The sequence below is a fragment of the Phyllostomus hastatus genome, unplaced genomic scaffold (assembly GCF_019186645.2).
Source record: "Phyllostomus hastatus isolate PE091 unplaced genomic scaffold, TTU_PhHast_1.1 phas_contig_57, whole genome shotgun sequence".
Classification (NCBI taxonomy): domain Eukaryota; kingdom Metazoa; phylum Chordata; class Mammalia; order Chiroptera; family Phyllostomidae; genus Phyllostomus; species Phyllostomus hastatus.
This window is the reverse complement of record NW_025333912.1, coordinates 3,931,171-3,959,100: the sequence shown is the minus strand read 5'-3', so window position 1 is coordinate 3,959,100 and position 27,930 is coordinate 3,931,171. Positions and strand designations below refer to the sequence as shown.

Below are 27,930 nucleotides of genomic sequence, written 5' to 3'. Positions count from 1 at the left end.
TCAATTTTTTTGATATGCATAATACATTTCACAGGTGCATCATAATATGGAATTTTGTACCCTGCTTCCTTTTAGCTCATGTCATAGCACAAACACTTCCATGGTACCACAGACTCCTGTGAATTATTTGAAATGATTACACGGTATCGTGTGCTGAGTTGGTATGCCAACATTTGCTCAAATGGTTCTCCAGTGTTGAATATTTAGATTGTTTCTTTTCTATTTTGATGTGCAGTCAAATGCTCTACCCCTGAGCTATACCTCCTCTTACTTTTTCTTTTTCTTTTGTAATTTTAAAAAAATTATAGACAACACTGTAATGAACATGTTATGCATCTAGGTTTATTTCTGTTCAATTGTTTCTTTGTATAATTTCCAAGAACTGAAGTAGAGGGTTGAAGGCTGTGAGCATTTGTGTGGCCCCTGATATATATCCCATAACACTTTGCAAAGATTTCTCCAACTGACGCCACCAGCAGCACAGAATTATTTTACCCCAACCTCACAAACACTGGGAGTCATTAGGTTAAAGAGAAAAAAAATAACTTATTTAACAGCTATTTGTATTTATTTATTCACTAGTAAGGCTATTTATTCCATGTGTTAATATGCTCTTTTCTCTCCTTTGCAAGAAATTGCTATTTTATGCCTTTGACCAATTTTCCATTGGATTCCTGATATGTTTTTTATAAAATTGAATGAATTATAGTGAAACAAAATATAAGCTGCCATGGATTAAGAAATGGGAAAACCCAAGGGGGACTGTGTGTTAAAGAAGAGAAGAACAGAAACTAAGACAACGGGTCAGGGGTCTCCATCAAACATAAAATGGAGCCCTCTGAATAGTGAGATATTACCTGGGGTCATGTGGAATCCTTCCTGGGAAGGCTTTAAAATAAACATAGGTAGTGTGTGAGACAGGGCAGAGGTCATGGGAGTGGGAATCAAAATCTTGGTTCCCATCTTCACTTTGTTACTAAGTTCCCATGTGATCTTCAGTGAGCAGCAGTGAGTAATGAGTGGCTTGGGAGTCTGAAATTAGATCATGGCTCTCCCACTTACTGGCTGTGTGACTTTGAGCAATTTACTTAGCCTCTCTCAGACTCAATTTTCTAATAGGTAAATGAGGATAATAACTCCAGCCTTGCCAGTTAGTGTATAGATTAAATAAGAATTTATGTAGGCCCTGACTGGAGTAGCTCAGTGGAGTGAGCATGGGCCTGCAAACCAAAGGGCTGCTGGTTCAATTCCCAGTCAGGGCACATACCTGGGTTACGGGCCAGATCCCCAGTAGGGGGCTCTCAAGAGGCAACCATACATTGATGTTTCTCTCCCTATCTTTCTCCTTCCCTTCCCCTCTGTCTAAAAATAAATAAATAAAATCTTAAAAAAAAAGAATTTATGTAAAGCACATGAATGTCCAATGAATGGCAACCACTATTATTCTTTCCTGGGTGTCTGGGATTCACCTATGTAATGAGGATATGGAATAACAAGTCTCTAAGACCCTTCCCACTTGAAGGTCTCTAACTCTTTCTTGAAGAGTTTATCTTTACTTGGAGACCCTTTCATGCTAACAAATTTAACCAATTTAAGGGCTTGGTGGGGCTGAGGGACTTGGCTGACCCAGACTTTTCCTAGCAGCACAGCTGTATGCAACAGCTTTAAGCTAGGTCTCAAACCAGCATCTCACCTAAGGTATGGGAATGGGCTGGGGACAACTGTGAGGTGTGTAATGGAGGATACCTCCTAACTTGCTTTGTAAGTACTGGTTAATGAAGAATTTAAAAGGTAGGGAGGGTGGTCTGTCCTAGAAGCAGAACAGAGTTGAGAGAGCTGGCTCAGAATCCACCACCTCTCTTCCCCACCGTGCCTAACCCCTGAAACCTGGCTTCTAAAATGACAAAATATTGAATGTTGAATAGATAAGACAATAAAACAATAAATAGAATGGTTTGCTATCATAAGCATACACAGAAGCTAGACTAAATTTCACTAATACATGTTCAAGAGTGTTTAAACTATTGCAAGAGTGTTTACATTATTGATAAGGAGTAAAAATCAGGATGAAATGTAAGTCAGAACTGTGACACTATTGTTTTTGTAAGACACCTTCAGAACAATGTTAGATGCTAATATGAGGAGGATGCCACTCTTCTCCCTGGGTATTCTTCCTCCCCAAGCATCCAGACCCCACCATCCTTCACGCTCCACTCACAAAGTGGTCCTTGATGCCCACAGCTGGAGTTAATCTCACCTCCTTTGAGCAGCCAGAGCACTTCACACTTGATCTGCAGCTGTTGGGGTAGTTGTCTCATTTCCTTAAGGGATGTAAGCTCTTTGAGGACAGGGTCCATGGCTAATTCATTTTTGCATCCCTCAGTATCACACCTAATAGATGCTCCATAAATCTCCGATGAATGAACTGGAACATAATTCTCCCACTGTGTTAGGAAACTGAGTCTACGCTGAGCCCTACACTGATGAAGGAGAGAAACAAAACCTATATCTGGGGGTGGCAGGAAGTCTAAGAAGTTCAGCCTAGAGAAGTGAGCTTGGGAAAGTGATACCAAGGGATCTTTGAACATATTGAATACTAAAGAGATATTAAAAGAAAGCCCAAATTTTTTTGTTTTTTCAAAACAAAAAATTACTCAGATTTTACTGGGAACCATGAGTAAGCCTGCTGAAGACCTACCAGAGTATAGATAGTAGGGTGGTGGTATGAAGGGTTGAGGTAAATGCCATGCCTTTTTCCACCCCAACAAGTATGACAAGAAGGACTCTGGTAAATTGTTTTTGCAAAATTACTTGTGAAACAATTGCGGTCTTTAAGTTTTAGGATTTTTCTCCCCCAAGATGCAGAAACCTGTTTTAAAAGAGAAGGGGGATTTAGCCCAAGAAAGAATGGGAGAGACTCTGTCTGGGATTTGGAAAGCAAAATGGGACCCACTGACGCGGGGAGAACCTTTGATGTCCTGAGGATCAAGGACAGGGGCTTAAGGACCAGACTCTTAAATCACGTGGCGTTTACTGCCCTAGATTAAAAAAAATACTCTTGTGGATCAGTGTCTGTGGTTCAAAATGGCAGGTTTCCAAAATCAGTCTTAACTCTCCAAGGGTAACATTTGGAAGGCCCCCTTGCAAGAACGGAGTGGGGCCAGTTTCTACAAGGGGCAGCTTAATGATTTTTCTACTCCCCCCACCCCCAAATCATTAAACAGTGTTCCTTTCTCAGAGCCCAAGTTCAAGCTGAGGGCAAAGGGAATTAAATGAAGAAGCCGAAACTGCAGCTAAGATTAGGGAGTTGCCAAGGGCCTAATTTTAGGTCCTTGCTGCCCCAGCTGACGTCCTGCTCTGCTGGCTCAGGCTCGAGGACCACAAGTGTGGCCATCGCTGGCGGCTGTGTGAGAAGAGCGTCTGCCTGGCCATCTGCAAGAGCAATTAGCTTGGTGTTGTGTGTTTTGAGAGAGACTCCCCATAATTTCTCCTTCAGCAAATGTTTCTTCAGGTGTTCAGGAGTCAATAAGGGAAAACGTCAGCGCTGGGCAGAAGTTCCCACATGCTTGCCATTCTAATATTCACGCTTCTCCACTTCAGAGTTCTCTCCAAAGGGGAACTAATCCTGGAATTCCTGGATTTTCATGGCAAGTAACCCTCTGATTTCCAATGGCCATAAGCTTATTGTCATGACCTGGAGAAAGGGTTGCTTGGGACTTCTCAGGCTTTTCGAAAATGGACATGGATGGGTGTGAGCAATTCTTGCATTTGGGGGAGAATATCTATGTCACTCCTTCACTGAGATTTAGGCTGTCCTTCCACTTTTCACATATTTCCCACCCACAGGTTCCATGCTTAAACTGTCTTCTTCAGAGCTCAGACAGTAAGAGTTGGCATCATCTCCCAGATCAAAGGGGAAACAGAATATATTTTAAAGTGACAACTTTGTTATCCTGCAACCAGAATAATAAAATGATATAAATATAAACCCCTAAATCATTCCATACTGAATTGTCACCAGAGAGCAAAATTTCTTGCATAATTATGGCAGGGAAACTCTCTTTACAAACTCCTCACATGAACATGTCTTATTTTTGCACAATTCTTATGCCTGGGGCAACCCACCAGGGATGAGGATATAGCTTCTGTGTCTCTACTGGTTGGGAACTACGATAACTGGTTGGTGTTCCCTGTCTGCAAAGGAGGCTCTTAATAAAGGCTCATTACCATGGGCAATAAAAACGTACACTGGTGCTGCCAGGCCAAGGGGATGCATCCTCTAGATCACAGGTGGCAAACACAAAGCCCTCGGGCTGAATCGGGCCCTCCACCTTTTTCTAAAATCTGGTCCGGCACCTTGTTTCTACCGGTGGCAGCACCAAGCTCTCCCTTAACTGTTGAGGAGTAGTTACATTTATACAGTTCTAAAATCACCTTCAGCCCTTTGAAGGCAACCTTGAGGCTGATGTGGCCCCCAGTGAAAATGAGTTTGACACCCCTGCTCTAGTGGATGTGCCCTTGGCGAGGGCCACTGCTGTCAAGGTGCACAAACTGGCCCCAGCTGCTTCTCTCTCTTGCTCTATATTTCTTTCCAATTTTCCTGATGGATTTGCTTTCCCTGTCTACTTGTCCCAAGTCCCATCTGTTGGTCTGTCTCTAAACCTATTTCTGCACCCCCTCCTACATGCACACACACATACACACACGAACCCCCAATCCCACCCCCCCTTCCCCTGTCTCTTGGCACTGGCCCTTTCATCTTCTCCCTCGGGGATTTGAGATGTCGCTGCAGGAAGTGCTTGTCGGCCCAGGCAGCAGCAGCAGAGCCCCGTGGCTTTGACAAACCTCATTTAATTGGGAGGAAGCCAGGAGAATTTGAAAGACCTGAAACATCCATGAAACTCCTTTTATCAGGCATAATTTAAACTCTGCATGGAAAAACCCCTATATGTATAAAGAAAAGTCAACTTCCCTCCTGCTGTGAGCGTTCTTCGCCTCCCCCAGCACAGGCAGCCTCCTGCAAGATTCCATCTTTTCATTTTTCTAAAAGTGTCAAAGTAGATTTGGGTTCCGTGGCTGGGCGAACAGAGAAGGAATACAGATCGGTCTCTCTCTTACACCTGCATGTGTGCACGCACATGTAAGCAGAGCCCCTCTGTTGGTGGCTTTGTTTCAGGTGGCCAGGAAAACCCAAAACTCAAATTTCTAACAACACATCAGTTTGGACAGCAATTGTTTCTTCCTAATTACCCTTCATCAGGCAAAAGCTGATGCCCAGAAAACTTTGAAGATCCCAGCAGTACTCTGTATGTGGAATAATAGATCCTGGAGGAGAGCCAATGCGAGAAGTTTCTTTAAGTGGAGAGAGGAGAGTATGAGAGCATGAGAGAGAGAGAGAGAGAGAGAGAGAGAGAGAGAGAGAGAGAGAGAGAGAGGGAGAGCGTGGACACTCAAGCTTGTATACTTTCCTGAAGTGGTAGTTGGAAGTCCTAAGCCTGAGAGGAGAAAGCTAACAAAGAGAGATCTAGGGGCTCAGCATGGGAAGAGGGAATGGGATGGGAGTGGAGGGCATGAAGTGAGGGGAGAGGAACCAGGAGGGTACCAGTAAGAATTATAGGTCTCCTGGAATGCTTTTTATTCCACCCACATGCCAAACCATGTCCCTTCCCTCCTTTCAAATTCCACTCCAGATTCACCTCCAGTCTAATCCATCTCACTTGACTTATTCTGGTTCCTCCAAAGAACTGCCTTCAGCACACACACATTCTCTGAACATCTGCAGCTGATTATGCACCGACTGGAGCTGTTTAGATATGATTTGTGCTAATATGTGTACGAGGGTGCCCTGTTTCCTCTTCCTCACCCTCTTTTCCTCCCACACTGTGGGATCCTTGAGGTCAAGGACAAGCCTCTTTTTTTCCTCAATTTTTATAGCACTTAATATGTTCTTGACACTTAACGGCAACTTAATAAATACTAATGACTGACTCTTTTCACAGGGTTAAGTAAGACACATTAACCCCAATTGTATGATTCTGGTTATTTCTAGAGATCCTAAAGGACTCACTTTAATAATAAAATACCTTGAGAAATCACAAACTAAGAGCTTTGAACCACTGCAGGACAATGTCCTCAATACAATGTGGTGCTGCGTTTGCAAACCCCAGAGACTATGGCCAGGCCATATGTCCCAGGATCTAGTACCTTCTTCCCAGTCCAAGTCCATAGGCCTTACTTGTTAGCTTTCTTCTTTCTAGCTTAGGACTTCTAAAAACTGTTTTCAGTTGAATGGTGGGTGTTTTCAAAGAAACCCCACCTAAGGATAGTCCTCCACAACAGCCCGGGCCATGACCACACTGCCCACATCCTCCGCATAGCCCTTCCTGGCCACATTCTGAGAAACATGAGGAGAGCTCCAGCCACATGATCCCTTGGCAGATTTCAGATTTGGAGGATGACTTCAGGCCCAGGCAGCTAAGCTGATTTCAGGGTAACTTGTGTTTCCCGTGGGTGTCTGGCCTGGGAGGGTGCTCCCCTCCCCGCAGCGCCCCGCCCCGGTACTTCCCGTGGCAGCATCAGATTACCAATCCAGACAGGCCTGCTCTCCTCTCTGACATATCCGTGTCACCTATCATCTTACCCTCCACGGAAAGAGAGAAGGGGGTTGTTAGAAGCTTTGGTTTTGCTTTTCCTGGCAGATGCTAGTGAAAGTAAACTCAGAGGCAACCTTCCTCTCATCCAATTTCTAAGTGTAAGTGTGTAAATGGGAAGTGGTTTGATCATTACAAAGAGGCCTGTGTCACCTGAATCCACCAGTGCTTTTGAGTGTTAGAGAATCTCATGAACACTCAACCAAGATTGCATCCCACTTTGCTTTTCCTGCGCAAATTGGCCTCCAAGCTCACATTTGGTTGTAAATTCTATGATTCGCCAGGGCTCAGAGGAAACACTTAGACTCTAAGACCATGTGTACACACACACACACACACACACACACACACACACTCCCTCACTGACCATCAGGAAGCTGGTGCAACTGAGATGGCAGGGAGCTGAAATAATCATGAACCAGGGCTTCCTGGGCGGAGACGCGGTCTCTGGGAAAGCCTTTCAGCATTAACGAGGCCAGGTCTTCAGCTTCAGGAATTCTGCCCAATCTGAAAAAATGGAAGAGAAGAAGAGCGTTTCTCCAGAGGCCTCCCTTCTGATAAATAAAAGGGGAGAGGAGAAAAGTAAAGAAAAGGAAATGGCTGGAGGAGTGTTTCAAGTAGAATTTTCCTGGGATTAGTAAAGTTGATGGCAAGTGGAAAAATAACCTCCACAGTGAAACTCTTACCTGTCCAGTTACTAAGAAGGGGAGAAAGCTCAGTACTCTATCATTCAATGCCTACCCCCACTCCCAGCCTCCATAGTGTCTCTGGCACCATGTATAGATAAAGGACCCAGAATTATAATTATAGAAGCAGAAATGTATAATTAAGGATTCTCCTTGGAGGGACACAGCAGCCTCTACCAAGCAGAAAAGCCAGGTTGGAAATATGCTCCAGGGGCAGCAAGCATTGACTCCTGGAAGGGGAAGAGGGAGAGAAGCAATTTTATAGGTTAAAGCTTGGGTGGAAAACGCCCTTATGTATAGTGTTTCTGAAGCTCAATTCCTAGGGTTATTAGCTAAGATGTTCTCTTGACTCTCCATGAGATGGAGCATAGGAAGAGAGATAATTAGGTACCCAAATTATAGTAAGGGCAGATCCTCAAGTTGATCTCATGTTGAATTATAAATCTAGAGATGCATAAATCCATCAGTTGAGCAACTACTATGTGTTAGGAGGTGACTGGCTCTGAGAGATACAGGCAAGACTCTGCCTTCTGGCAGCTTGGTCTAGTAGAGGGGTCAGACACTTGTCAACTTATCCTATAAGTGTCTAAGTACAACTGTGAAGAAAAAGGCCCAGATATCTGATTGATAGTGGGGGGAGCTAGTCAGGGAAGGTTTCCCTGAGGAAGCCACATTTGAGCTGAGAGCTGAGGAATTGGGGTAGGCAACGTAGGTAGAGATCTGTGGTGCTCATACAGACCCTGGGGTGGGAGGGAGAAGAGTGAGTTTACAGGAAGAAAGGCCAGTTGGCTGGCCTAGACAAAGAGTGGGAGAGGGGCCAGATATGAAGCTAGAGAGGGTTGTAGGGGCTAATCCTCCAGACCTTGTGGGTCTTCATGTTTCCTATGTACTTACAATGTTTGAAAGTCTTTGCTAATCTAGCATCAATTGTTTAAGTGTATACACCCATCTCTAGAGCCCACAGAAGGGTTTACAAGTGGAAAACCACAAGACGGAAAACTGCAGGTCCCAGGAGGCAATTAACCACAGGACTGATGCTTGACATTCAGAATTAAATTGCATGGCCATGCAAATCCCCAATTAGACAAAAATAGATGGGCTGATTTAATGTCAAATATACATACCAATCTCAAGCAACAAGGAACTGATACCCTTCCCCTTCTATAATGTAGTGAGGCTGGAAGTCCTGGCCCAGAGTGATAATTTGCCTAATTTTTGCATAGGATTTACATAAGAAACTTTCAGGTATCTAATTCCCAGGACATAAAACTGTTTCTACAAACAGGTAACTTTACCCTCAACCTCGGAATTAATTGCTTTATAGATTTAAAGAAAAAATTTTGCAAATCCCCAGTCCTCGCAAATTTCCAGGCCAATTAGGAGATGAGGAAATCTGGGATGGAGGCCTGTTTAGTAGCAAGGGCCTGAAGAGGGGCTGGTGGGCGTGGGTGCCCTGCCCAGCGTAGGTTTTCAGGGCTAACGACATGGGGTTTGGAGTGGGGAAGCTGGTACAAATCACTAGGGCCCGGTAATGCTCTGGAAGGAGATTCAGGGAAAATTCTGTGAAGAAAGTGTTGTTGGCTCACTCTCGCTATAGGGTAGTGGAGTGGCACATATGCCAAACTTGGGATCTGAACCCACTCTGTGAATTTCCAGGGGTGGGTGGGTGGATAAGTGGTTGTGGTGAGGACAGAGTGATGCATCTATCAGCATCCACCTCCACCCCAATCGGTGATTTGTTCTCTCTGCACATTCCCATCCATTGGCTCATAATTGAATTGTTACAGAATTCCTCTGTAGAAGAGGCTGAGGAGCTGCAATCTGATTGGATAAGGAAGGCAACAGCATCTGTTTTGAACTGGTGTTAGCATAGCATGCATGCTGTTTTTATTTAGACTGTATTTATGTCGGATGGCTGGGGAAGCCAGGAAAAGCTCACAGGGATAGTAGGGACACATAGGAAGGACAGGCCACTTTTATCAGAACATTGAAAAGAGAGTAGTAATATAAGGACTTCTTTTTTAGGACTTTCCTTTTCTAATTAACTAATCCTCTCCCCACTCTTCCCACAAGACTTCTAGTGGTGCCGGGATTTGTGTCAGCCCTGTGGCCTCCAAACTATGACTGCCACCACCCACTTCTCCTTCTCCTTCGCTGGCAGAGGCAGCGGCCAGGGCAAAGCATACAAATCAAATCTTTTCCTTCTATGAGCCAGCTTCATGTTCGTCTTCCCTGTGTAAGCCAAATCTGCGCCCTCCTTGAATACAAGCCTTTGCTAGCAGCTCGCAGTGGGGCCTTTCAAGCTGGACAAGCGTCCGAATGATCTCTTGCTCTTGGCACTTTGCACTTATATTTGGGAGCTGAAAAAAGAGCCCCAGGGATACAAATATTGCTTCATTGGGCACAAATGATAATTTTTTCTCCATGTTTGTCTCATTTTGCTTCTTTCTGCCATCTCTACTCTTGCTTACTATGGACTACCTTTACTGCCTCATTTGTACAGTTTGAGACCCACTCCAATTCCCACTAGAACAATGATTCACTGGTTACAACCTCTACTTTGGATATGAGCATTGGCATGGAAAGTGAACACCACAAATGTTAACTGGCCTGCCAGCGCCTTTCCCTATAGGCTGAATGTTAATAAATATTATGTGTTAGGCTTGTGATGTTGACTACCAAACATGCCTGAAGTATCTTGTAGGGTTAAGAGAATCTACCCACCCACTTAATGAGAGTCTGTTAATAGAGACAAAGAGTCCTCTGGTGAAACCCTCCTTCTAGTGACATTTCAAGAAGTGAGAAGTGTTCCATTGTTCCACTTATTGAGGAACACCTAGAAAATGCAGAGAGAAAATTAAAACTCCTCTGTCACTCTTAGATAACTCCCTTCACTCAAAGATAATCGCCATTGTTTTCATGTTCATTTTTTTCTTCTTTAGTCCTTTATTTTTATGCTGTTTTTTCTTGTTTTACCTAAAAATAGAATCATACTCTACATGTTGTTATAACCAATTTTTTCCACCTGACTGTCTCGATCACCTTCCCAGGACTTGGAATAGCTTCCTAGGACATAATTTTAGTGGCTGCATAGCACTCCATTATGCAGACATGCCATAACGTACATGGCTGGGTGCATATTGAAGTTGTTTCTCTTTTTTGTTAGAGTGTGAGGGGCTACTATTAAAATCATGTTGTGACAAATATCCTCAAAGAGAAATCCTTGTGTACTTGTGTGATGATTTTCTTAGTACACATTCTGAGAACTGAAATTCCCAGGTTGAAGAATATACAACATGTTAAAAATTTTTATTAAGAACATCATTTTCTATTTCTACCGGCATCCTGGGAGAGTTCCTGTCTCTGTGTGCAAGGAAAACAAACTCATTCCAGCTAACCTGAATTGCCACAGGCCCCATTGCTTATAAGAGTTGTAGTAAAGAAAGATTAAAATTGTAAATTGGTCCTAAAAGATGTGCTGGGTGAGAGGACATCCACATTTAATTTTTGAAGTCCAGAATAGCAACACAAACTGTGAGAAAAAAGAAAAATCAGGCTCTGGGGGGTGCAAAGCACCACCAACTAGCTCATCACTCCACACATCTAAAATCTGGTGGTTCTCAGGAACCTGAGGCAACAGCACAACTGGTCTCTGAGTATAAAAATCTCCCACTGCCACTGCTGCCTGGTATCAACCTTGACAGTGGAGGGGCTTTGTCTGTTTGCTGCACAAGGCTGGCCACTGAGTTCAGCCGGGCTCTTTGTTGTTTTCCCCTGGAGCCACCGGAAGAGAAAAAAGGCAGGGATAGAGTAGGCGCTTTTATTTTTCAATTTGTTTTTATTTTGAAGTAATTTTAGGTTTATAGAAGATTTTCAGGCATAATGCAGAGAGTGGTCTTGGGTGTTTTACCAGCTTCCCCTAATGTTAACATCTTGTCTAACCACAGTAAAATGATCAAAACCAATAATTATTATTGGTGCAATACTATTTACTAAACTGCAGGCTTTATTCAAATATCTTCATTTTTCCCCCCAAGGATGACCTTTTTGTTTGTTGTTTCAGGAGAGTGGGTACTTCTTTAATGCTGTCAATTTAGGACACCCCCCCCCTCCCAGTAAGAAATGTATCCGACACCAGGGAGAAATAACACCCAAGAAGCTGTGACACCCTAATCTGTCTATCATGTGCATGTGCACTTGCTAGGCCCATTTCAATCGGGTCACCACCAAACCCCAGGCACACCCCAGGCACACCCCAGGCACACCCCAGGCACACCGCAGGCCCTGGGGGCATGTATAGCCCTGCACAGATCTGATTTACCTTGGCTAAAATCTTGTAGAGAAGCCAGTGACACCTTGGCTGCTCTTCACTCATCACACTTGTGACCTGACTCAACTGACAAAGCCACAGAGCCCTGGGAACTGGGTGAATCCTGGCTCTATCTCTTAGCTTGATGACCTTGGCCAAATGACTTAACCTCTTGGAGCCTCGGTTTTTTTCCTTTTTAAAATAGGAATGAAATTTGTGAGGAATACATGAAATTACATAGGCAGCATGGTGGACATCCCACCTAACATTAGACCCTTTTCAATGCCAGTGACCTTGCCAGAGCCAGGAATTGTGTTGGGTGATAACCTAGGCCAGTGTTATCCAATAGAACTTTCCATAATGATAACAATGTTTTATTTCCACCCCATTCAATAGTGTAGCCACTACTTACATGTGGCCATTGAGCCCTTGAAGTTTCACTAAAATGATAGAGCAACTTGAATTTTAGTTTTAATTAATTTAAATTTAAACAGCCACATGTGGCTAGTGGCTACTGTACTAGACCACACAGCTCTAGACATTACTCATTGCTCTGAGGATCTGAGCAAAGAGAAGCCAGAAGTCCGAACTAAGACAAAGGTATTGCTGGGAGCCCAGCAATGGGCAGAGGTGCTGGGTGTTGCACTTGGTCAGAAAAGTCAGAGGGATGTTCAGCTAATTCAAGTCCTGCTCAGCCCTAGAAGGAAGGGCTGGTAGGACAATAGCCAAAGGCTGGTGGCACTTTCTCCTGTCATACGACAGTGCCAGCAGCAGCTGCACAGGGTGTTCAGGTGGTGTGCAGGTTTGCAGTTCAATGGTAAGCCAATCGTGAAATGGAAGGAAGCCACAGGACAGTGCTAAAATACAAATATGTCCAGCTAGGAGTTACCTGACTATGCAGGGAAGAGAAAGTTTGCACATTTAAAAAGAAATGATAAACAGCAGTTCCCTGGCACCTGTCCCCCAAACAGCAGGGGCTTTCAGGTGGTACAGTGCATTTGAAAATAAGTATGGAGTGTGCAGACATCACCATGGGGACAGGGGAGGGTGCCTCCCAATAAGAGATCCTTCGGTAACCCATAGTCCTATACTCTACTCTGTGCTGATAGTCACTCCACGTGGAGGCTTTCTGAAGCACATGAACACTAAGTCTGGAGAAATCAAACAACATGAGGTTGAGCTAAACCCTACCACATTTGCAGGGAAGAACAACATTCGAATGTTCAGTTGGGATTTCTTCCCCTTCTCCCCACCTGCAAGAGTGTGTTTTTCTTTGACATTTGAGCTCGTTTCCCCTGTCTCTGATGTTTTCCTCACTGCCCTTTTTGCCTCTTCACTGAAGCAAAAAGAACAGAGCCTCGGCTAATTACTCTCAGATCAAATAATACTGGTTATTGTAATTGGTCATTGTCCGAAAACACTGAGTTCTTCTTAGCCCTGAGGTTGCCTGGCACGGCTTAGTTAGCTAACTATTCCGGGAATGTCTCTATTATCTGTTTTACTTTGCAAAAGAAACTAGGGATTTGTTGAAAGCTGGTAATAAAAGTCTGCCCTGGTCTGAGCGAGACTGCGTAGAGAGGGCCTGGGAAAGCATGACCTCCCGAATCAAGCTCTCCCCACCCCCCGCCCCCAATAGCCACTCAATGATGCTATTTGGTTTCTCTGTGTCAGAGAATAATAAACCCACTAGGTTTTCTTGCAGGCCAACACTCCCTCATTCTCAGGGCCTTGGGCATGGTTGAGGGGCACAAAACAATTTTAATGACTAATCTTAGTGAATGTAAAATGGTCCATAGAGAAAAACTAACAGACTCACAGGAGGCTGGCTCTCCCAGAGGCATCTCCCGGGGCCCTGCAGATTGAGGTGCTCCATGGCCTGAGGTCCAGGGAAATGTCCCTTAAACCCTGCTGAAAGATAGGCTTTCGAGGTGGTGCTTACCTGTTCCAGACGCGCTGAAGGCTTTGAGGTTTAGACAGTGGGAACCATTCTGAAAAGCACACACAGGCATGTTAAAAAACAAAACCACCCTAAAATCCTGTTTCCAACAATATTCAAATCCTAAATGTTCTTCTTGGCTTGGAGTAAGAGAGAATTCAGGTATCAGGTAGGCAAAGTAAACGACGTTTAAGACCTCTTTTCACTATGAATATTTGATGAGTCTGTGAAGGTCACTACCATGCATTGGGTCGTGTCTCCCTTCCCCCAAATTCATGTGTTGAAGTCCTAACCCCTCAGGATTTGACCTTATATGGGAAGAGGGTCATTGCAGATGTAATTAGTTAAGATGAGGTCATAAAGGTGGGCCTTTATCCAATATGACTGATGTCCTCATAAGAAGGGGGACAGGGACAGACATGTACAAGGGAAGATGATGTGAAGAGACACAAGAAGCCAGCCGTCTACAAGACGGGCCTGGGACAGATCCTCCCCTGAGAGCCCTCAGGAGGAACCAGTTCTGCCAACACCTCAGTTTCAGATCCAGCCTCCAGAACTGTGAGACAGTAAATCTCTGTGGTTGAAGCCATCCAGCTTATGGAATTTAGTTCTGGTGGCCCTAGCAAACTAACATAGTCACTATGTTCAGGAAAAGTCAACAAACATTTATTTAGCATTTGCTGTATGCAGAGCAGTATACTGAGCACTTGGAGAATACAAAAGAAATGAAAAGAAATCTCTCCACTCTCTCAGAGCTTATAATTAATTTGCCTCATGAAAAATCATGTGACAGATGATGGGGCAAAGTCACACAAGTGGTAAAAAGTAACAGGGAAATTTCATATGTCACTTGCAGTAACATTGGAAGTGAATCCTGGCTTGAATGATCCAAAATGGATGACAATAAAATTTGTAATTATGTTTGGAGCACTTGTTATAACATTTACATGTGGTTACATGTGTTTCTACTATTCTTGGTATTGACACTAGCCCAAAATAAAACCACCATAAAGGAAACAATTCCCATTCATTCAGGAAATACTACTTGAATGCTTCCTCAATCTCAGGGCCATAGGAGAAGCGACAAGGGATATAAGCTGATGCTCCTCATCAAATCCCTCTGTTTCCTGCTCCAGTGAGAAAAGTGTACGTCAGCTCTCATGTAAATGGATGTTTTCACCTTATACTTTTCTTGGGCCTGAAGTGTAATAGTTTTGGTTTTAAAAGATCTCTTACTCCAGTTCCTACAGTAATGGAATATACTAAGACTGTTTACCCAACAAAGAATTTAATTGTATTCGGGCAAAAACCGATTTGCTGATGCTGACAAACTCATCTACATGAATGTACAGAATACGGCCCAGGAGACTGCTCACCAGATTCTGACAGTGGTTACACAGGGCTTTCCCCTTCTTACCTCTACGTTTCTTCGTCACTTCTACATTTCTAAATTTATTTTTTCAATAAAAATCACATATTATTTTGAAACTTCAAAAGTAATTTCAATTAAAAATGGAATTATAGTGTTGTATGAAAGGAGATAAGGTTAGCACCCCCCTTGACAAGGATGGAAGGGGCCCTCTGGCCTAACCTTATACACACGGTTCTGGCCTGGCCACCCACTTCGTGGCCTCTGACCATTGCTTTTGCGATGGGGGAAAGGCAGGACAACTGTAACTAAACAATAATAATTTTTTTTTTAAAAATGGAATTATAGTGGTAACGGTAGTAGAATAAAAGGAGTGGTTAAAGAAAGTGATCAAAGCCGAGTTTTCAAGGTCAGATGCAATCATGTGGACCCCTCTGCTGGCGTTTGATGGTCCCGGGGGGCACTAAGGGAAGCACTTGTAGGTTAAGGCCTGTGTTCAGATGATTGTGCGTAAACTCAAATAACCAGTGAAGAGAAGAATAGCTGGCGTTTCGAATGTTTAGTTTCCAAATCACTTTCTGCTGCCTATTTACAGTCCTTCCCTGACCAAAGCAAACTAAAATATTTCCTCATTCAGTCACATCTCAATTTCCAGCCAGCATAATGAAATCCATTTCAGCCCTCTCCCATGCTCTGTTTTCCCTACTTAGAGCCCTGTGTGTTGCTTGGCCGTTAGTATTTAACACTATTCCTAACTTTGGCGTTGTCCTTGTGGAACATGTGTTTGGAATAAATTGAATTAGGGTTTGAACACTGAACCGAGGGTTTGAAACTGCTGCTTCAGTTTCACTGAAACCTTAAGCAAGAAGCTTTAACCCTGGCCAGCCTGTTTCCTTAACTCAAGTTGGAGGTCACATTCCCTTCAAAGGATGAAGTGATTCACTGAATTCACTGATTCACTGAGATAATGAATATAAAGTGCCTTCCCCAGAGCACTAAACAAAATAAATCCTGTTCGCTTCTCTTCTTATTCTTCCTCTGAAAAGTGATGGGTGATGTAAACTGTGTGTGGTTAAGACCTTGGACCCAGGTTTCGAATCCACACTGTGCCACTTATCAGCTGTGTAGCCTGAGGGTGCTGCTTAGCCTCATAGGACCTCAGTTTTCCCATCTGCAGAAGGGGGACAATTCTAGTCCCTACTGCATAGGGTCACTGTGAGAAATAGGATCATGAGTGTAATACAAGTAATTCCTGATGTGTTGCCTCTGTTCTTTCTGTCTTTTCTCTTGTTTGATGTACCTACCACACTTTTCTCTCTCCTCTCAGGTATTTCTAAGTAACTCCAAAGTTTTCAAATCCATAAAATGGGAATAATTTCTCACTTGTATGGGAGAATTAGAGATTACACACGTGATGTGTAGTAGGGGCTCAATAAACACTAGTCTTAATCATAGCTTTTTTTTTCTTCTTCTTGTCTTTACCTCTCATTTGAGAGAGCTAGCGTGGTCTAAGAGTGCTTCTCCAGCCAAGCTGTATATTAGCAACCATCGCTCGGGAGAGTCTGATTCGCCAGTCCTGGGGAGGATCCAGCATTAGTCCACTGTGGTGGTGTTATTATTGTCTTTAATGGTCTCCAGATGTTTCCAGTGTGGCGCTAAGTGAGGAGGAGGCTGGTCTAGCAAGGAGGGCAGGGTTGACCCCTTACCAGTGACTCCCACACACTTCTCAGTGAGCTTGTTGGGAGAATTCAATTAATCAATGTATATAGAAATTGTAGAACACAGAGTCTGACTCATATGAGGTATTTTTCAAGGATGGGAAAGAAGCAGCCTGATAAGGGAAAAGTCAGTTTGCATAAATTCTACCAGTAAAGGATGACCAGTTAGGAGTTATGCCAGGAGACAATGTAATAACATTGAACTTGAGGTTCCACGTCTTGCAAAGACTGTGCCTGACTCTCTTCCCACATCTATTTTGTGGCTGCATGAGCTGAAATAGAGGGATTAATGTGTCCAGAGTCATTCAGGTTGCTGTTAGGAAGCCCAGCCAAAGCCCAATGCCAGTTCGGGGCCTCCCGTCCCACTCCTATGCAGATAACCTGATGCTGAATGACCTTGTCTCTCTCCCATTGATTTTTCCGCCAGCAGTTAAGCTGCAAGTGATCAATGAGAGAATGATCCACAAACAGACACACATTTTACACAGTACCATTTCAAGAGGAGTCTGTTTCTCTGGCTTCAGTAGTCTCTAAAAATCATGAGTCTGTAGGCAGCTTATTTCCCTTCCCACCAAAGCTGATAGTAAATCTTGAGACCAGATTTTTCTCCTGCAGTTCTCTTTAAAAGAGTTTGATTTGGAGTTCAACTGGTATTTGAGGTAGGAAAAGCAAAGTAAGCTACAAAAAGAAACTTTAAAAGCTGAACATTTAAATTTCTCTACTAAATAGAGTAAAACTAAAATGATGGCAGAACTGTTGCTACCATAGTCAAATGATGCATTTTTTTCATAAATATTTAAGAAAATTCATTTCAAGAACAGTAACCTTAGTTAACAGAGATTTGTTTGTTGGTTGATAAAATATCACCAGGACTATTCTGAGTCTTACCTCAAGGTAAAACATTTTCTAGTTACTATAGTCTTGTCACAATCACCCTAAGGTTATCTTATAAGTGCTGTCTACTGGGCTACACCTCTGGAATTTCCCAAATACAATGCATTCTTGAGATACCGTATATTTAAATAGTTGATAATGTTGTTAGCCTTATTTCACTATCTCAAGCAGTAACTTTAAAACCACACCACAAAAATCTGTAGCTCTTCTGTCTCTGCCTGCCCCCGACCCCAAATACATACATTCACACCCTCCCGGCTGCCTGCTTCCCTCTTTCTTAGGTGCCTGGCCTGGAAGCTTCCTTAGTCTTTGGCTCAAAGAGTCTAAATTTGGCTCTTCTGATGCTTTGGATTAGCAGGCTTTAGACTCCTGTTTGGGCGTCACCAGGATGCCAAAAGGCAATGTTCTCGCTGAGGGTGTTCCTTGGCATTTGAGCCTGGCACTCCCACACACACTTGTGGTTTGTCACTTTTCTAACCCTGCATCAAAACTTTCTGTGGATTTTAAGGAAATATCTCATGCTCTGAAGCCTACCCATAAGGTAACGATCTTGGTAGAGGAAGGGGAAGCCAGGCCTTGCTTGCTGTGGGTGGAGGGGATGGCAAAGCCAGGAGTCTCTCCTCTTCGCTCAGGACCTTTCCATATTTAATGCCTGTCCACACCCACAGATGGTGTCTGAACTATAGCTTGGCCACTCGTTGCTGATGGTATTTATTAATGCACCATTTGACAATATTTGCCATTTCACAGGAGTCTCAACGAATGTTTAAGGCCCACCACAGAGAGGCATTGTCCTCAGCACTGGAAATACACAGACATGATTTGAATTTGATCTTCCCTCAAAGAGATTACACCCATATGATTTCGGTGGTATATCATCATCATCATCATCATCATCATCATCATCATCATCATCTGGTCTTCTGCAGCCCCTCTGGATGCTCCTTCTCAGCTTCCAGAGACCCCTTTCTCCTTTGCCTGATCCTTAGTACTGTTCCCCCAGGGTTTCAACACAGTCTTCTTTCTCTACACACTCTCCCCTGGGCAATCAAATTCATACCCAGGGCTTTAAATAACACTTTAAGCAGATGACTTCCACTTTTGCATTTCTAGATTGGACTCTTGTAATCACAGGCTTGTATTTCTAATTGCTTTCTAGGTATCTCCATTTGGTGGCTCCAGAACTAACTTCATCTCAAAATGCCCAAACCTTATACTCATTACCTTCTCCACAAACCTGTTTCTTCCCCCTTTTATTACCTGTGCCAGAAGAAGGCGCTGCCATTCTTCCACCCACTGTAGATATATTTTCCCTTACAGCTTAAATCCAATCAGTTACAACTTTCCTTTCACTCCCCCTCCTAGATGCTTTATTGATTTGTCCCTTCCATTCTGTATCCATTGCCATGGCTCTGGTTGAGACTTCCTATTTGTCTTCTAGAATCTAGCAGGGATGTCCAACCTTTTGGCATCTCTGGGTCACATTGGAAGAAGAGTTGTCTTGGGCCACATATTAAATACACAAGCACTAATGAAAACAGATGAGCAAAAAAAAAAAAAAGGTTTTAAGTAAATTTACGATTTCGTGTTGGGCCGCATTCCCAGCCATCCTGGGCTGCCTGCAGCCTGTGGGCTGTGGGTTGGACACCCCTGAACAGCATTGTCACAGTGCTTCTGTCCAGTTTAATTCTACATATAATCTTCTAAGCAATTCTTCTAAAATTTAAGTCCTGCCATATCACTTCCCTGCCAACAATCATCTGATGCCTCTCTTTGTTTACTAGTCAAGTTCAAATCCTTGGGATGATTACAGAGCCCTTCCCCATCTGGTCCCTGTCTACCCTTACAGGTTAATTCCAGCAATGTCCTACCACAAAACCAACATTATAGCTTCCCTGAGCAATTGACCTGCTTGGTATATTACCAAATATACCTGCTTTCCTACTCCTCTGTATCAAGTTCCTTTGTCTAGAATGTTCTTTTCCTCTTGTTCACCCGGAAAAAGCCCACTTAATCATCTTTGAGACCCAGCTCATACCTCTTTCTCTCAAACGATCCCTAAAATTCCCCAAGCAAACCAAGGGTGCCTTTTTTCTAGTGTTCCTAGAGATCCCCAGGGGTATTAATACTTTCCACATTCTATTATTTATCGTTTCCCCTCCAGACTGTATGCCTTGAAGGCAAGTATCTATGTCTTATTTAGTCTTTAATCTCCCAGTCTCAACACCCAGCATTCAACAAATATTTGTCGAATGAATGAAAAATTGATGCTTGGGTAAAAAATAAAAGTGAAATAAATTTACTAAACCCTATTCTTAAAATGCAAAAGTATCTCAAGAAAGCCCACGTGTGTGTCCTGCTCTGTGTCTTACAGAGATCAGTGACAGGTGGCTCTGGCCATGGAGGTGGGGAAGGAGCCTCAGTTTGAGCCACTTTTGTGATATCTGGAATCTTAAGGCTCCTTTTCTTGAACTAGGAAGAAACATAGGAGGGTTTTACTTGAAAAAAAATGTTTTAACTTGCTTTCACTCATTTGCAATTTTTCCTAATCTTAACTACTTAAAGATCATCTAGTCCCCCTCAATAAGAACTACTAATTGCCACCAAATAAATTAAAGATGAGAAAACTAAAAATAAATGTAGAAACTAGAAGAAACTATTAATGAAGATCAAAGGAGGCTGTGTATCTAAATGGATTTCCCTGACTGATTTTGGGGACGGGTTAATAAAGATGTTAATAGCAACCCCCAGAGAGCTTTCGGCAGCACTCCAGGGTACAACAGTAATGAGCCCAGTCAGGGTTCATGGGTTCGGTGAACGCCAGTGGCTTCATTAGCTGGAGCAAGGAATGGAGCTGGGGGGTGGCTGCTGGAGTCTCAAGTTAGGGACTCCACTCACAGTACATTCCAGAAACATGTTGCCAAGCTCATAGATTCTAAAATCGAGTCTGGGTGGAAGGACATAATCATTCAGAAATGTTTGGTAAAGTGTTCTTAGCTGGTCCCCAGTGTAGGTCATTGTTTTGTTACCAAATCATTATATCTGCGCTCTGATGGTTGGCAGGTCCTGTGGAATACTGCCTTGGCGCCCCACAGGTCTGTGTATTCTGGCAGGACACATGCCCCCTGAGCCTCGGCTCTCTCGTCTGTAGAGTTGGGGTGAGAACACAGGCCCCAAATGATAGGCCTGTTGTAAATCAAGGTAGAATAATACATGTAAAGTGTCTAACTCATCATTAATGCTCAATAGTAGTAGTTATTATTACTCAGTAATAAGGTGAATAATAACTTACATGTGCTTTCTTGGCAAAATGGGCAAAACAGGATTTTGAGAGTCCTTGAGGGCACAGTTGGAACTAGAACCCAGGTTCTCTGACTTCTAGTCACTGATTATTTCACTTAACAGATAATTAGTGATTATTATGTGCCAGTTAAGGGACACATACAAAATATTAAAAACACTGAAAGGCGTCAGGTTTGCTCTGTAGAAAACTTCAGCCCTCTTTCCCCTACGCCATTTTTGTGGGGGGTGAAATCAGCCAGGATAACACTAATTCTATCTGTGCTTCAGCAGCCCTTACTGGAGATCCATTACATAGCACGTAGATAACAAGGGTCCTCCCAGGGAAGAGGCCTGCAGCCATAGAGTGTGCAGGCCTCTCGCAACAGGGCAGGGGCAGGGGGAGGGGCGGGGGGAGCAAAATGGAGCCTTCACTAGCAGGAACTGCTTTCACAGGCCCTCACACTGACTTAGGTAAGAGTTTGAAAACTGCGGGTCAGCTCTGAGGGTGTGTGAATTCAAGCAATGTTTAGGCCCAAGCAAGAGAAAGCAAACTTCAGTTCTGGAGCTAGGAGGTGTACCTGGCATCTAGAAGGAAGCCAAGAATCTGAAGCTTGGCAAGTCACTGAGCAGCTCAAAGAACTTCCACCCTGAGTGAAAAACAGAATGACAACCAACTTCTGTTGAGCACCCACTAAAAGTTAGGCACCCTGTGTGGTGACTCGTGTTAACCAGACTTAGTGTGATGATCATTTCACAATAACACAAATCATTATGTTGTACGCCTGAAACAAATACAATGCTATATGTCAAGTATATTTAAGAACAAAAGTTAGGTACCATGGCAGATGCAGGTTAATAATTTCACTTATTTCTCAGAACCGCACTACAACAGGAGACACAGGGACACAACCTGGTTAACAAAACGAAAACAAGATCTGGCTGTGAATTGACCCATTGCCAATGTAGGAAGTGCCTCTGTGGGGACCTGGGAGATAGCCTCAGTCCTTGGTGTAAAATCATGGTACTCCTCGTCCTCCCCTCCCCGCCCCGCCCACACGGATCCTGGTAGGCAGAAGTAAGAATTAGAAATTATGTATGTCCTTTGCTTGGCACATAAGGAATGCTTTTTCAAGGATTGGATTGTTCCCATTTTTCAGATTAGGGAACTGGGAAATCAGTAACTTCCACAAATGTCTCCAGGGAGTACAAGGTGAAGCTTGGACTTGCTGGTCCATGCAAGAGTTCATGCTCATAGTTAAAGCCTCTCTTATCAATGTCCTTCCCCTTAGTTCATCCCACTAAAAAAACTCCCTTGGCTAGTAGCTCGTGTGATGCCAATCGCAACAAAGACATGCGCAGAACCCTCTGAGTCCAAAGCATGGTAGCTCTTTCCCATCCCAATAGGGACAAGGATCATTTTGGATTTTAATAATCGTTTGTTCCACAGAGGTATCAGTTGAAGTGAAGCTCTTACTCTGCGTTTCAGGTCAAAATAAAACATTCCTGGAGAAAGGCTAGATTGCTCCAGTGAAATGCTGTCTGATGTTAGCATTCCTGTTAGAATATTTCTGTCCTTGTTATTTCCTGCTTCCACCTGGTGGCCAACAGTTGAAAAAGCAGGCATACTGAAAATGACCGGGCATGAGCAGGATCCATTTGTCTATGGTTCATAGTCCATGTGAGTCTGGGTCTCTGCAGGGTTTTTAGTACCGCTCTCCTGCTTTTTGATTTCCACTAAGTTCCTCCAGTGGAAAATCTTACCATGTTCAGCGTTCCTTCCTGGGGCTGAAAGAACCAGGATAATCCCGGATGCTTCCCTGCAGCTGAGCTCTTGTCACAAATCAGGCATGATTTTCAGCAGATATTTCTTTAAAACTTTGAAGGCCTCTGTGGACTCTATTCCCTTCTCAATGGGAACGAGCATCAAAGAGTCAGGAATAAGATGCTTTGCACGCACATCAGGAACTAATTGCCAATTTGGCAAATGCATTGACTAATGTCATGCACTGTTATTTCTAAATCCTCTCCTGTCCTTGACCCCAGTATCTAGATGTAAACTTGGAACCATTAGTGGAGAAGGATAAAGTCTTCTGGTGCCTCAAATGGAATTGAGAGGGATTTAAACTCAGCTCTTTTGAGTGTGGTGAAATGAACCCAGCAGTACATTAATGCTAGGATTTGAGCTCACACAGCATGAGTGCTTTCAAAACCCGTGTTTAAGGAAGCAAACAGAGCCACGACAGACCCTTTGAGTGGAGCAAAAGAAGTTGGATGAAACAATCAATGACACATTAAAAACCACAACTGGGCTGCAATCGTGTGGGCAGAAAAAAAAGTTTTTCTTTATCACAGGATCTTTGCATCTAATGAGATGGTGACTGGACAACCTCCAGAGGAGTAAGCCCTCTGTTTACTTTAGCTGAGAAATGTCTAAATATTTAGTTGAGTCTTTTAAAAGCCTTACATGATTGTGTAGCAAACCCGTCTCTAAGGTATGATCTTATTAGCTCTAGATTGCCATTGGAAAATTTAGAGGAAATTTGGAAAAGCAAAGCCAGAAGAGCTTGCCATTGAATGCACAAATGTCAACCTACTTTTTTCTCTCAATATTAACTATTTTTAAGGTCCTTCAAATACTGAGTTTAGAACCAGCACCTTGCCATTTAATACCTTATCTTAATTGACTTGAAATTGTTCTCTACCTTTTATATATGCTTTACTCCTGTTGGTTCCATTTGGACCAGAAGTGCTGGAAGCTCAAAAGGGAAGGAACCCCTGAGTGCATTTTTCTGGGGGCAGGGGAAAACCTAAGAGGCAAGGGAACTTTGTAAAAATGTCTATGGGGGTCCAACTTTTAAATTCATGCTACTGTCTTGTATCAGCAGATTTTAGCCAAGACCAGTGTCTGGCTTGCTCTAAGCTTCTGGGATCCTCTGGCCTCACAGATAGGGAGCTTTCACCTTTTCAGACTTTCTGGATAGAATCCCCTCTAGCATGCTGTCCTTTATTATTGCTTCCTGTGGACTCTTATTAAGGATCACCAAAACTGCTCCCCTCCCCCACTGCAGGAGGCCCGCACAGCCCCAGCTCCACGCCAGTTTGATTAATGTGTCTTGGCTAATTGTGTGAAAGATGGCAGTCCTTTAGCAAGTGTGACCAGCTTATTGTTCAGCCAATCACAGGCACCTCAGTTAGCATGTGAAAAGGGGGTGTGTTGCCAGGGGAGGGTGAGTGTTCTGGCGGCTGAGTCAAAGGAGGAGCATTTTGGGGGGTCACAGAGCAACACCCACTTCTTTGAGGGGATGTTACTATGCTCTACTAAACCTGTAAACCTCTTACTCAAAGGACTTTTTTTTTCTCCTCCCTCTTTTTTCAAGATCTTTTTTTCCCATGGTGAAAGCAGGCAAGACACTGGCTACTCTGCAGATGGAGTTCACGTTCCAGGGTTTTTAATATTTCACTTTTATATTTCTGTTAGAGAATGATCCTGCTGAGAGTCTGGGAATCCGTGCTCGTCAGAACCCCCTCACTGACACTTGGATATATTGCTCTGAAAGCTATCCCAGGAGAAAAGATTAAAAAAAAAAAAGGAAAGAAAGAAAGCAAGCAAAAAAAGCCTACTTTTCAAAGCCTACTTCTTAATCTGCCCACATCAAAATAAGACAACTGGCCCTTTGAAGTAGAGGACACAGGCTTCCCAGCCAGCTTGCTTAAAATTGGGGGGCGGGAGGGGGCTAAAGAGATGGAAGGAAGGAAAGAAGGAAGGAAGGGAGGAAGGAAGGAAGGAAAGAAGGAAGGAATGAAGGAAGGGAGGGAGGGAAAGAAAGAAAGAAAGAAAGAAAGAAAGAAAGAAAGAAAGAAAGAAAGAAAGAAAGAGAAAGAGAGAGAGAAAGAAAGAAAGAAACCAGTCTCTAAAATTATACACTTCTCTTACATTGCCCAGGTTTAATCAGGCACAACAGTCAGAATTGATGGCTAAAACCACCCCCAGCCCTGCTCACCAGACGAATCTCTCCAGCAGGGTCTGGTTTTGTTCTGTTTTAACCTGGACAAAGAGAGATGGTGTTGTCTTCCCAGACGTAGCCCAGACAAGGCCTGGGAATGGCAGAGTGGGCACAGATGGACACTGGATGATTCTCCCAAGTTCTAAGCTCTTTGGCTCCCTCAAAATTGTTCTACCAGCTGAATTCAAAGTTTGGGGTTCTTACTACTACTTAGAATGAAAAGGGAAAGAATGGAAATCTCATCCAGAGTGGTGTTCACAGTTCTGCTCTGTGACATTTTTCTGGCTCCCATCCCCTCTTCTGTTCCCTCAATCACTGGAGTTCAAGGGTAGCAGCAGCAGCCCAGGGATGGGGGTGGGTGAAGAAGGTGGCTCAAAGAGACTTCTTGATTCACATAGGGGATGTTCCTGGAACACAGAGGTGGATGGACCTTTAAAAACATGGTCCTTATGATTGAGTCACCAATAGCACTGACCCCAGGCCCAAGATAAGCTGGACTTATCTTAGAGAAAAGATAGTAGGTGCTTAAAATTTGACTCATTTGAATTAAATTGAATGCTTACTAGGAAAACAATGCAAAGTACAAACCCTATTGATGGTGTACCTGGAGAATTTCTCTTTGTAAATAAAAAATTTCACATTACTTTGACGATAGCAAAATGAAAAAGTGTAGCATATTTCCCACTGTTTTATTGGAACCCAGTTACCTTATTTAGTACAGACTCCGACAGGGGACCATTTTTGGCCAAGTTTCTATCATTATTGTCCTCATCAAGGCATTCTGTACTAAGAAATTGTTTATTGCCTGGACCAACCTGAGACCCAAATGTTTGAAGTTTGGGGGATCAACATATGTTCACCATGGCAGTTTTGTGTTAAGAGTATCCAAATTGTTTTCTACAACCTACCAGTGACCCTAAATGATATAACAGGCTTGCATCCACGTTAGAACCCTGAGGGCTCCCATTCTCACGTGGAGAAGAGAGTATAGGCAGGGTAAGGAGAGGTGTGGGTATGGTGGGAGAAGATGAAAGCCAGGCTCTCCTAGAAACCATGGCAACAGGAGATAGGACCTATTGCAGACTGGATCAAGGTCTCCACAAGAAGCCTGTTCTTTTTTCTATCTCAGACCAAAGGGAAGCCCTGTGACCAGATAGCAGCATTTTTCTCAGGTACTAAACTAGCAAAATTTAGAAACGTCAAACTATTTGTAAATGACCCTAAAGTAATTTGCCAATGCATATGATCATTCACAAAAACTGAAATGACTTTACGGTTTGTCTTTAGCTTGCTATAAAGTTTCCATAATCATGGTTAGTTCAAGATGCTTGATCCCTATATATAGCTGTTTGAGCAAAAGTATTAGATGTTACAGAAGAAAAAAAAATCCCTAGTCTCCTATGTCTTTTGTTTTTTTCTTTAATCACTTTTTAATCTCCATACAGTTTCTTGCTCTCATGAAGCCCTTGCAGGATAATGTCATACCAGTGTTAGTAATGACAATTTGAGGGGGGGGAACATTTTTATTAATGGGACAATGTAAGAATATAAAGACTAGAAAAGGTGACTTGGGCTGTATCCATCTTAATCTTGTCCTTATCTGTGCATATCTAACTCTCCCTTAAGCCATTCTTGCTTCTCTGGCATCTGACACATCCCTTCATCTCTGTGTATCTCCTCCCTTCTGTCTCAGCATCCTTTTGTGAAGACTGGCTACTTTGTCACCTCTGCCATGGCCTTAGGACAATATCTCAAAGACTTCTATGGGCAACATTTCCAAAACTTCCAAATCCACCCTAGGAGCCAGTCTTGGAGGATAAAAGGGGACAGAAAATGACCAACTGGGTGAACTCTTGTATAATCTAGAGACATCTTATCTGGCCTGTCCTGGGCCTAACCTCTACTTCCCCTCTGTTGTCTTTCCATATAAATCAATGACAGTCATGGGCTGGCAAGTGACTATCTTTTGAGTTGTTTCCTTGAGCTATTCTGTGTTTGGAATGAGTGTGGAATCCACAGTAATAGTCATATTAAATTCTTGTTCAGTTTGCTACTTGTGTTTTATAGAGGTTGAGAACTAGTCTAAACTCAACTACTGTTTCAGTGTCCTCCTCATTAAAAATTGGTCAAGGAATAGAAGACCTAAAATTTTGCCTAGACCTATCTTTGCTGTTGAGTTAACAACAAAAGAACACACTGTGTAGCTAAATTTCTCACACTGCTAATTCTTAGAGCATTCAGAAGTTCAAACCAAATATTACCTGGATTGTAGTTAGGTAGTTTGGAAACTCCAGGCCAGGTATCCTCCGTAGGCACTCCCAGTACCTATACATAGCCAAAAAAGACAGAGAAAAATGAGGGGGTGATGAGGTAGACGGAGTAGATATAGAGACATAAAGGAAAGATCAAGGAGGAACAGGGAAGAATTAGATGTAGGTCACATTATACTAGCTGATACATACAGGAAAGAAACTTTTGTGTTCCCATATTTGTAGTTTTCATGGGCAAAACTAGTATATTCCTATGATTCTACAATGATTAATTTTATGTGTCAACTTGACTGGGCTGAGGGATGCCAAGACAGCTGGTAAAATATTATTTCTGGGTATGTCTGTGAGGGTGTTTTGGGAAGAGATTAGCATTTGAATCGGTAGACTAAGTAGAGAGATCCGTCCTCACCATTGTGGAGGCTAGCGCCATGGACAAGCATCATCCAATCCACCGAGGGCCTAAATAAAACAAAATGGCAGAGGAAGGGCTAATTCTCTCTTCTTGAGTTGGGATGTCTATCTTCTCCTGCCCTCAGACATCAGTGCTTCTGGTCTGTGGGTCTTCAGATCCTGGGATTTACCACCAGCAGCTCCCTCAGTTCTCAGGCCTCTGGCCTCAGACTGGATCACACCACTGGCTTTTCTGCTTCTCCAGTTTGCAAATGGCATATCCCAGTCTCCACAATCGTATGATCCAATTTCCACAATAAATTTCCTCTTAAATATATCTATATATCCTATTGGTTTTATTTCTCTGGAGAATCCTAATATAGCTCCTCAGCCCGTATCTTCACTAACTCAATTGTTGTTGT

General features: G+C 43.2%; 1 protein-coding gene and 1 non-coding gene across 2 annotated transcripts in view; one reads left to right on the top strand and one right to left on the bottom strand.

The window, feature by feature from the left end:
- Positions 1-27,930, bottom strand: part of CDK15 (cyclin dependent kinase 15) — a 79,349-nt gene that overhangs the window by 6,227 nt on the left and 45,192 nt on the right. Inside the window, exons 10-12 of the mRNA XM_045847629.1 lie at positions 27,110-27,173; positions 13,585-13,633; positions 7,018-7,157 (exon numbers count right to left, since the gene is read on the bottom strand). Of these exons, the coding sequence (XP_045703585.1) occupies positions 7,018-7,157; positions 13,585-13,633; positions 27,110-27,173 (253 nt within the window). The remainder of the gene's footprint in view (positions 1-7,017; positions 7,158-13,584; positions 13,634-27,109; positions 27,174-27,930) is intronic.
- LOC123824505 lies at positions 15,105-15,230 on the top strand. The gene has a single exon (XR_006786710.1). It is a non-coding gene; the product is annotated as a U6atac minor spliceosomal RNA (small nuclear RNA).